Genomic DNA, 11,642 nt, shown 5'->3' with positions numbered 1-11,642 from the left:
AGGAGACTGAGCTGGGACTACATATCACTAAGCTTCAGCTCGCTATTGTATGTGAATTTGGGGGTTGGGGGAATCTGCTTGGGCTACCTCTCTATCCAGCACAGGGGCTGTTCATCCACTGCCTGTATTCCTATACCAGGAGCCAGGGGCAGTCAGATGGCCACTGTTAAATCTATTCTAATGCGAGGCTTCTCATCCTCAGTGCTCTAGATTACCACAGACGCTTCTCTGTCAGGTGGGGCTCTTCTATGCATTGTACCATGTTTCATTGAGACCCCTGGTCTCCACCCAGTAGTTTCTGGAAGCAACACACACACACACACACACATACACACACCCTAGCTATAGCAATGAGGGATGTTTCCAGGTCCATGAGCAGAAAGAATAGCTCCCATTGAAAGTTATCCATTGCGATGGTTTGTATATGCTCAGCCCAGGGAGTGGCACTATTGGGAGGTGTGGCCTTGTTGGAGTAGGTACGTCACTGTGGGCTTGGATTTAAGACCCTTTCCCTAGCTGCCTGGAAGTCAATCTTCCACAAGTAGCTTTCAGATGAAGATGTAGAGCTCTCAGCTCTGCCTGCACCATGCCCGCCTGGATGCTGCCATGTTCCCACATTGATAATGGACTGACCCTCCGAATCTGTAAGCCAGTCCCAATTGAATGTCCTTCATAAGACTTGCATTGGTCATGGTATCTGTTCACAGCAGTAAAACCCTAACTAAGACACCCAGTTAATACACATTAGAGAAGAGAACGATCCAGATTCCAGTGTCAAGAATTTCTCCTCTATTGAGAACAAAGAACATTATACTATGTGTCTCCTGTTAGTATGGAGGGCCCAGACCCTCCAGCAAACCCTGAGGTTGGCAGAATTGAATGGCATCTTTCTTCTAGAGTCAAGAATACCTACTGGCACATAAAGACTTAGCAATATATTTGGTGCTTATTAGCTGTGATGTCTCAGGAAGACTCTTGTCTCTATTTTTCCATGTGCCAATGGGCACATTCATTTATACTTCAGATAACTACGGCAATAGGAGAGTGTCTAGTTTAGGGTTCTGTCAGCCTCCAGGGCTAGGGCTATGTGATTACTGGGTAGAAATGATTGCATACTACATCCCCCCTCCCACCAAATATATCCATTTATCTGGAGAACTCAGGGATGGAGTTTAGATGACAGTCCAAAGTAAGAATGTCTAAGGCAGAAGACAGAACTGAAAATGAGTTAGACAACCATTTCCAGGCATGGCCAGGACTACCAAGGCTGGTGGACTGTGGACCTCTGGGACAGGAGAGGGTGTGTCAGGCAGATAAATGTCATTAGCCTGGGGCTGGCATAGGCACATGCCTGGGAGAGGGTTAGGAGGCAGGATTAGTACATCCACCCCAGGGTGTCCTGTTCCCGTGGCAACTGGCCCACCAATGACAAGCCCAAATCATCTTCATTATGGTTATTATTATGATTAATAACGGGCTGTTTGCGGCTGGTATGGCAGGGCTGGCATCTTAAGTGACACTTTTTCTTGAGGGTGGCAGAACAGCTGTTTTGCAGGGATCTGCATCATTGCACCTCTTTGCTTCCAGTCCAGGCAGGTCTTCTTCTGCTGAGACCTACTGTATGCCATGCTACCTGTCAGACTCGCCGTGCTTGTAAGCTAACCCCCTGTACTGGCTATTTTTGTGTCAACTTGACACAGCTGGAGTTATCACAGAGAAAGGAGCTTCAGTTGAGGAAATGCCTCCATGAGATCCAACTGTAAGGCATTTTCTCAATTAGTGATCAAGGGGGAAAGGCCCCTCTTGTGGGTGGGACCATCCCTGGGCTGGTAGTCTTGGATCTATAAGAGAGTAGGCTGAGTAAGCCAGAGGAGGCAAGCCAGTAAAGAACATCCCTCCATGGCCTCTGCATCAGCTCCTGCTCCCTGACCTGTCTGAGTTCCAGTCCTGACTTCCTTTGGTGATGAACAGCAGTATGGAAGTGTAAGCTGAATAAACCCTTTCCTCCCCAACTTGCTTCTTGGTCATAATGTTTGTGCAGGAATAGAAACCCTGACTAAGACACCCCCTGAGGAATACTCTCTTGCCCATACAGGTAAGAACACAGGGCTCATCTTGGCTAAGCCTAGGGTGTCATCGTGGTAAGTAGCTGCAGTATGCCACATCTCTGTGGTCACTCCTGATGCTAGACCCCCTTGCTGCAGCTCTCTGGGGTGTTCTGGGAGACAGCAACCCTGAGGAGAAAGACCCCACTCAGCCCTTCACATCCTGGACAGAAGGTCTGGAGTACTGTTGCTACTCTATATGAAGTCCTGTTCCCACCACTCTACCCATTCCATAGGCTCAGGATATCAGGTGCATACTCACTGAATGCAAGTCCCTATCTGTCATCTATCCTGTGCTGTTATGGACTCCGATGGTCCCTCAGATTCTCATGTTAAAGTCTAGACTCTCAGTGTGACTATCACTAAAGGCAGGACTTGTAGGCTCATTAATTGATATGACATAAAAATAATGACATAAAATTTTTACATGACATGAAAGCAGAAAGAGGCACTACTGGGGAAAGAGAAGGGACCAGAAAGAATGGAGACGCACAGAGAGGGCCATTGGAGGCTAAATTTGAGGGAAGTACATGATACAGAGATGTGTGACCGTCACAATGAAACCCATTGTTTGGTACAATGAATATATGCCAGTAATTTATTCTTTGTGTCATGTATTTACTTTTTAAACCTTTGAAATTTATTTCTTAATTTATTTGTAGGTGGTGGGAGGTAGTGTGTGTGTGTGTGTGTGTGTGTATAAGTCAGAGGACAACTGTGGGAGTTGGTTCTCTCCTACCATGTGGATCCCAGGGACTCAACTCAGGTCATTAGGTTTGGCCTTTACCTGCCTAGCCATCTTCCTAGTGTGTGCATGTACACACTAGGAAGATGGCTAGGCAGGTATATGTATATGTGTGTGTGTGTGTGTCTATGTATAATACATATATTATATATAATTATATACATATACTATATACACATACATATATACATATATATATATATATATATATATATATATATATATATACACACACACACGTGTGTGTGTGTATGTAGCTTGAGCACCCCAAAGCCTGCCCCCACAGAGACACACTTCCTCCAACAAGGCCACATCTCCTAATAGTGTCACTCCCTATGGGTCAAGCACTCAAACATAAGAGTCTATAGAGGCCATATCTCTTCAAACCACCACACAGGGACTGTGGTATTGCTGCAACAGGCCTGACCACGCTGTTTGTTGGAGGAATGTGGAGGACTCTAGACTAGGAAAGGATTTGGGCATTTTAAGGAGGGCTAATGAGCTCTCCTAGTGGGAGCAAGAAAGACGGTGCTGAGGGCAATTTGAACTGTGGGCCCACCTCATGAAGTTCCAGAGGGGAAGAACATTAGTAAGTGACCTGGACGTTGTTATTGTGATGTTTTGGCAAAGAATGCAGCTGTTTTTATTCCTTGTCCTAAAATCTGCCTGAGGCCAAATTGAAGAGTTTTAGATTAATGGCCTTGGGAGATCCTGCAGATCTATAAGGAAAAGGAGGAAGCTGGACAAAGAGAAATACAAAGGGACAGTTAGAGAAGAGAGGAGTACCAGCAAGTGTGATGGAGTGTAATGAGTCCTATGCTCAAGGAGATAAAGCACTTAAGGAAAGACCTGCTTCAAAATGAAATAAGGGGAGTGGAGGCCTCAGGGAAAGACCCTACTTCTGGTACCAACTTCTGTCTTGGTCAAGGCTGCTATTACTGTGATGAAATGCCAAAATAAAAAAACTTGGCAAGGAAAAGGCTTATTCAGCTTGCACTTCCAAGCCACAGTTCATCATCAAAGGAAGTCAGGACAGGAACTCACACAGGGCAGGGACTTGGAGGCAGGAGCTGATGCAGAGGCCATGAAGGGTGCTGCTTACTGGCTTGCTCAGCCTGCTTTCTTATAGAACCCAGGACCACCAGCCCAGTGATGGCCCCACCCACAATAGGCTGCCTCCCCCCAATTCAATCCATCTGAGAGATGATACAAGGACACAGTAGACATCTATAAACCTGCAGAAATAGTCAGCAAGGCCTTGATCTTGAAGCCGAAGAAACAGGAAAAAATATTACCCGTGTACTTCATCAGCACCCCACCTTGCTACCTTACTAGAGTAACCCCACTTGATGAGTACCCCACAAAGCTCTCAGTGGCCATGTGCTGCTTAGCTGAACAGAGACACAGACTTGGGAACTTAGGTTTCATAGTATTGTTGTTGCCCACAGTTCTGACTCTTTTCTTAGCTCAGCTCCCAGCATCCATCCCCAGGCTGCTGGGCAGGGCTCCAAATGTTCCATGTTCAATGGGGTCTCCTGCTAGCTCCTGATTGGCACTGTTTCTGAAAATCTACTACCTATCCTGACACTAGATGGACACGTGCTGACAGCCAGGGTTCCCACCTGGAGGTGAAGGAGTGACCATTGTCTGGACAAGGCAAGAAGACTTCTTGTCTTTAACTTGGCTGGATTCCTTTCCTGGTTGGTCCCCCCACTGAGGTCTCTAGGAGGAGTGGAAGGAAAAAGTGTCCAAGTTTCCCTCTTCCTCTTCCCCAGCTCTGCAGTGTGGTCTCAGCAACAGAGCAGAAGAGGAATATAGTCAGAGACTCTCACTCCTACCTTCCTCAGTGAGGTAGGCAGGCAGATGTAGACAGGTGTTACATTGTAACTGTGAAGTGGTTCCCAAAGGCTCACTGTTACATTGTAACTGTGAAGTGGTCCCCAAAGGTTCACCATTACATTGTAACTGTAAAGTGACTCCCAAAGGCTCAGCAATACATTGTAACTGTGAAGTGGTCCCTAAAGGCTCACTGTTACATTGTAACTGTGAAGTGGTCCCCAAAGGCTCACTGTTGGAGGCTTGGTCCCCAGACAGTGGTATTATTTTGGGAGGTTCAACTAGGCAGAACCTCGCTGAAGGAAGTGAGTCATGGGGTGCCATGAGTTTCCCAGGGAGTCATCCCCAGCTACTTACTGTCTGTCATTTCCCACTTCCTGTCAGCCATGAGGCAGAGAGGTTTCTCTTCCACCTGGGCTCTGCCTCCAAAATGCCTGCCCAACAGCATGGGACCAAGCAGCCATGCTGAATGCAAGAATCTGGGAACCTTGATATATCCTTCTTCCCTTAAGCTGTTTGGGCCAGGTATTCTGTTCACAGTGAGGAACAGGTCACCAGGAGGGACGGATCTAATGTTTTGACCAATTCCAAATCTAGTTAAAGAAAACACTTATCCAGCCTCCATTCGTCCCATGTAAATACTTGGGTTCATAGTGACGTCACCATTTGTGTCCCTAACCCTGCTCTGACTCCTGGGTCCTGGCACACAAAAGTAGGTATGATTCTCTCAATAAGCCAGGGACCTTGGTACTGCTGTGGGGCCAGAGGAAAAAAGGAGCCATACCTGCTCCTTCACTGACTCACTCTCTCCTTGTGTCTACTGATCTGTTTGCTTCCCTCTACGTATCTTCATGCCGTAGTTTTAGAACCTGGAACATTCCATTTGGATGTGTGTGTGTATTTGTGTGTGACACCTGAACACAGAAACCAAGGCTGCTTGCTGTATGTTAGTACACCACTCAGATACAGCTTATGTCATGTTCTGTTAAATTTCAAGCATTCTGGCTCAAATTCAAAGGTAGCTCACAGCAGGGATAAAGTCCTTTGGGAAGACAGGAGGATGTCCCTCAGAGAACTGTGGCTCTCCAGAATAGCAGAAAGTTAAACACCATGAGAAAAAAAATCACAGCGCTGTCTCCCCATGGAGAGAGGCCATTCATTAGATGATGCAGGAATTTAAGATGTATGCATGCACGGTGCGTGTGTACACAGCACACACTCCAAATTAAAATCCGAGAGGGCAGACCTTTTGAGTTATAGGCTGTTTATTTGGGATCAAGCTGTTTCTCGCATGGTTGACTCAGTGTGGCTGGCTCCAGGGTGAGTGGCCTCTGAGAGTTAATTACTTAAAGATGGTTAATCATTCCCTGGGTGATCCTGGGGAGGTATATGCAAATGCATGCTAATTACAACACAGCAGGACAGCTATTTGCCCAGTGTCTGATGCTACTCAGGGTCCTGTGCTGGATGCTTGTCCTGTATTCTCCTGTTTTATCTTTACAAGGATGCTAGAAGGGAGGCATTTTCAAATAAACTCAAATTCAGAGACTGCTTACCTTGGCCACAGCCACAGTGAAGAACTGTTGGAACCCCACCTGGCACCTAAAACCATCGCTGTCTTTGGTTGCTGGACTAAAATGAATTCCTAAAACAGCTTGGAGCTTAGGGCTTAGCTGAACCCACCCTAGGAAAGCCAACCCCTTCCCCAGGCAAAAGAGGAAAGCCCTCCAGCCCAGGTCAAGAGTTTGTGAGATTTAGGGATTTTATGGCACGCTCTCAAAAGTGCTACTTTCAGGACAAACAAGCAAGGCTCACAGGATCAAGAGAATGACTTTGGCGACTCTGACTGGCATGGGAGCCTAGCCACAATTTTCCACAACCAAGAGAGGTTCAACCCCCAATCTGAGTCACTCAGGACATTTGGGGTGTGCTCCCATCCTGTGATGCTCATTTATCAAGAACCCCTCTGTCACCTGTCACCTCTTACCGGCCAGCCTGCAGCACCCCGGAAATGCTGAAGAGCCCGAAGTCTGTGATGACCACTTTGCCGTTGTCATAAAAGACGTTCTTCGATTTGAGATCCTTATGAAGGATCCCCTTGGCGTGGAGGTAACCCATGCCCTGTAAGCGACAAGGAGACAGAGACTCCTTAGAGATAACCCCGGCACTTCCTTGCTACCCTTGCTTGGAGCCTCAAGGATGTAGGGTCCACCCATGGAGCTTGGAGGGCTAAGTGCATGTGGGTCACAGCCCACCATCACCCCCAGATCCCTGCAAAGCTGTCTCTGGAGCCAATCTGCTTCCTGTAGAATAAAGGAAGGAAAAGCGTCCCGGGAGTGGGGGTTTGGGGGGAGGGGAGTAGGGACACCAGAAAGGATGAGGACATTAGAGAAAGGAGTCCCATGAGCCATTTCTCCTCAATTCCATTTTAAAGGGGCCTTGCTCCCTCTGTCCCTCAGAACACAGCCACAAAGAATGACCTGAGACACTCAAGAGACCTTTCATGACCCCGCATCTGGAACACAGAGGGAGAACCATTGGCGGCCTAGCTCAAGAGTAAACAATTAGAAAATGTTTAGAATTTTTTAGTTTTTTTGTCTCGGTGAGCAGTTCCCATATCTGTGCTCTTATAGCCCACTCCAAAAACTTCTGATGGGAACTGAGAACCTGAATCCAACCCACCAAGAAGGCAGCTGTTGGGAGACTTCGGATGGCTTATCTGAGTTCATTCAGAGCAACACTCGGCAACTTGATGCTTCCCTGGCTTTAGAGAGACAAGATGACTGAGTGTTCATGGGAATTCCAGGACTTGGGTATAACTGTTGCTAATGGTAATGGTCTGAATCTGAAGGGTCCCCCTCAGGTGAATGTTTTCACCTAACTGGTGACTGCTTTATAAAGTTCTGGGGAGGTGGAGCCTACTGGAGGAAACAGGGCTACTTGGAGCAGGTCTCTGAGGAAATGTTATCTGTGACCATTTCCTGTCTCACTTTCTGCCTTCTGAGCTACTGTGACATTGAACCATCTCTGTCCCGTAATGACCAGAGCGTCATTATGAACTGGGCTGCTATCCCCTATCATTCTTATGACAATGATCTAAACCATGAGACAAAAATGAGCCTCCCTTCTATCAGAGTGACCTGGAAGGAATGGATCTACTATCTAAGATAGCTGTGGGGCTCGCCAATACTCGCTGGCCTTTCCCTGTACCTAGGTGTCATGGTTATGAGATGCTAGCCAGAAAACACATTTGGGACAGTATTCCTAAGGGCTGTATTTTCACAGATTCTTTGTACACACCACCTGGTGTTTTTCAGACTAAATCTAATGTCACTGAGATCCAGACTGGTGGTTTAACACAGACCCTAGGTCTTAGGATCCTTGAAGGGTTGGTGAGAGGGGGCTGAATCTTTCTAAGTCCAGGTAGGGGGCCTACAACTCACAGTACCTTTACAATCTCTTGCGCGATCTGCCTGGTTTTGTTGACATCCAAGACAATCTTGGCATCCCTCACCACAGAGTAGAGTGTCCGTCCCTTACAGAGGCTGCAAGGTAAAAAGAACAAGATCATCCAGGGAAATGACCGTTAGTGGTGAGAAAGATGGTCCACATACATCAGTCATCAGAGGTCACAAAGAGCTGAGCCGATGTGTCACCATGATGTCCATGGGACAGTAAGAGGCCTTGTACTTGAACCCCAGAGCTGGTTCTGGGGTGATGACCTGCAAAGATGTCCGTGTAGATTCTTGAGGGATGCCAGGTGCTTCCTGCCATGTAGACGCCTGCAAAATCTAGCCAGGTCCAGAAGTGCCCGGGGTGGTTGAATAAGAATGGCCTCTCATGTATTTGCTTTGGTCATGGTGTCTCTTTACAAGAATAGACAGTGATTAAGAGAAGACAGTAGGCTTACCTACCCTGCTGTGTGTGTGTGTGTGTATGTATGTACGTATGTGTGTGTGTATGAACGTGTGTGTGTGAATGTGAGTATATGAGTATGTGTATGTGTGTACGTGCAGTGTATGCATGTTCACGTGTGTACAGGCAGGCACACGTGTGTATACAGATGTACATGTACTTGTGTGCACATGCATATGGAGGCCAGATAACAACTTTTGCTGTCATTTCTCAGGTGCCAGCCACTGTGGGGTTGTTTTTGTTTTTGTTTTTTTGTTTTTTGAGGTAGGGTCTAAGTAAGTTCAGGCTCAGCATGTAGGCTTGGATGGCTGGTTGTTGAGTCCCAGGGAATCCATCCATTTTTGCTAGCACTGAGAGTATGCATATTTCTTTACACAGGTTCCAAGAGATTAAAATCAGCCCTTCAGGCTTATAAGGCCAGCACTGAACCGAACAGTCTCCAGTTCCCCCTTAGCCCTTTTGGAGACAGACTGTCACTATACAGCTCGGGCTGGCCTCAAACTCATGGTCCTCCTACTTCAGCCTCTCAGCTGCTGGGATTACAGGCCTGTGTGTCACCATGCCTGGCTCACATCTCAAGGGAAAGCTGTCATACACAAATAACTTTAGGTCCCTCACACCGCTCAGACTACACTGTCTGCCATGTGTCCCAGCTGGGAGTCCCAATGTGGGGACAGAAGCAGCAAAGCTGTGGCTTCTGTGTGCTGAGTGTCATTGGCAAATGGCACAGTCTATTCATGGGGTGGGGAAGGGCGTGTCTGTAGGGATAATGGCGCCCAATTGGACACCCGTCTAGACGGAGGGTATACAAGCCCATCTACAGCTTCATTGAGTTTGTTTCAGGGACTGGTAGTTTAGAATGAATGACAGGCTGGGAAAGGACATTGTGTGGTAGCAACACCTTTTCACTCTGCATCTTGTCTGCTTCTCCTTCTCATCCTTTCCAGTGAGCCTGACTCCTGACATACACAGACCAGGTGCTGCAGGGAGCCACCAAAGGGATGAGTGAGTGAATAAACGCAAGAGTGAATTCTGTCTCCAGTAGAGCCTCCAGAAGCCAGCATTGGATAGAAAAAGTGTGGAAGCCATTATTATGATAATTAATTTTCCATCTCTATAAGGTTAACAGCTTGAATGCATTTCTTTTCATTTATAGCTTTATTGCTAAAGTGCTCTGGGCTCCGTTGGTGTCAGCTCAGCCTTTGCTGCACACTGGACCTGCCTGGGATTATTTGTGTTCTTCGGGTAAAAGTGAGAGTGTTAGGTATCAGAGAGAATCCCAGTTCAAATCCCTGTCCTGTATCTTGCTTTCTGTAAAGCCTTGGCATGGGTTAGCCAGTGCCTCTGGGCTGTAGCTTCCTCATCTGTCAGAACAAACCTGCTTTGTAGATTACTAGAAGGACTGGATGAGATAGAGTCCTGCCTGCTGTCTGCCATCTGATGGAAAGTCCAGCTCACTGGTTAGGGAACAAAAGTCAGACTCTATGGGATTAGGCTTCTGATCTGTCACATGAGGGCTGCATAACCCTGGGTACTCCTGACAAATAAGTTGGCTTTTGCATCATAAAGTTGTGTGTGTGTGTGTGTGTGTGTGTGTGTGTGTGTGTGAGAGAGAGAGAGAGAGAGAGAGAGAGAGAGAGAGAGAGAGAGACTGACTTCCTGCACCACCAGGAGTAGGTGTGTCAAAATGTAGGCACTGTTCCCTGCACAACACACAGTAGGTCCTCAAGGTCTTTATGATTGATAAAATAGTGATCACACAGGTGCAAAAGGAGAAATGACACGTTTACCTGTATATCCCTTCTGCCCTATCTCTCTACCCTGTCCATCTGTCTTATCTGTCCATCTGTCCATCCACTCCATATCCATGATCTTTGTTGAGGACTCGTCTCTTCACCTGCCCCCAGGGTGAGGTTCCAAGAGCAGCTGACTCACAGGCTGGCTGAATCACCTGTTCAAGGTCACCCAGTGCATGAGCAGGAAGTGGTCTGAGATGACTCAAGGCTGTGTCCCCTCTTGGCGGGCACAGCGGCAAGTTTGCTGAGCCTTAACAGCAGAGGTGGAGGAAGAGCTGGCTGAGCAGCCAATTTGGCTCTGTTGACATTTAAGTATCAGAGATGGAAGACCGACCGTGGGTGGATTCCCTCCCCTGGATACCTCGTTCTCGAGCGGCCACCTACACTCATTATAGACCCGAGCCCTCCCTCCTGCACGCAGATGAGAGAATAATTGCATCAGGCTCCAAGACTCCCAGCATCTATGGTTCAGGATGACCACGTGAAGTCCCCTTCTCGGCCACCACTGACAGTGGCTGCTTCCTGTCTCACTATGCTAAGTTATCTGGGGGTGCTCGTCAGAGTGGACACTGGTACAGCCATGATTTGACTCATCTACGAAAGCCAAATATGCAGATAGCCCATGGCCAACAGTTCCTCCCCTGGAAACATGCCTAGCAGACAGGTATACCCACATTTACCCTCAGATACAAACTACAACATAATAAAAATTCTAATAGCTTTCATGTTGTGAGAATCTCCATTTCTTTAAACAAACAAACAAAAAAACAAAACACAGAAATAGTACACGAATATGTTTTTCTTTTAATCCCAGGTGTGGGATATGGGGCTGCTTCAGACTGTCCATAGCAGCTGACTGATATGCCTCTTGTTCTAGAAGGAGCATGATTTTGCCAGCTCCAGATAGTTCCTGCAATTGTGTGACATTTGGAATCCTGGGGACTTTTCTGATGTTCTATAAATGCTAGGGTCCCAACTGGTTGGTGGCGGTTTGTTGTTGTTTGTTAAATAGTCATGCACAAAGAAGAAACAAAAAAAAAAAATTAGATATCCTGATGGCAAAGATCAAACTTGCCCCAAGGAACTCGATGCACTGAATCAGCAGGAAGTAGCTAATGATAATGGCACCCTCTTTCCCCTCTATCCCGCCTATCTAGTGTTAGGGGTTTAAATGGATGGAAGAAAGAAGAACCTATAGGGTAGCCAAAGTCTGTCTACACTTCTACCATTGTCCCAGCCTGGAAG

The 11,642-nt window shown here is 47.1% G+C and overlaps 1 protein-coding gene across 1 annotated transcript in view; it reads right to left on the bottom strand.

Moving 5' to 3' along the window:
* The window catches only part of Ksr2 (kinase suppressor of ras 2), a 372,315-nt gene that overhangs the window by 17,734 nt on the left and 342,939 nt on the right, over positions 1–11,642 (bottom strand). The window contains 2 exon segments of the mRNA XM_085837085.1: positions 6,674–6,807; positions 8,135–8,231. Of these exon segments, the coding sequence (XP_085693211.1) occupies positions 6,674–6,807; positions 8,135–8,231 (231 nt within the window).

The sequence above is a fragment of the Mus caroli genome, unplaced genomic scaffold, assembly GCF_978045245.1.
Source record: "Mus caroli unplaced genomic scaffold, Mus_caroli_1 scaffold_4, whole genome shotgun sequence".
NCBI lineage: Eukaryota > Metazoa > Chordata > Mammalia > Rodentia > Muridae > Mus > Mus caroli.
This window is presented reverse-complemented; position numbering and strand designations above follow the sequence as displayed.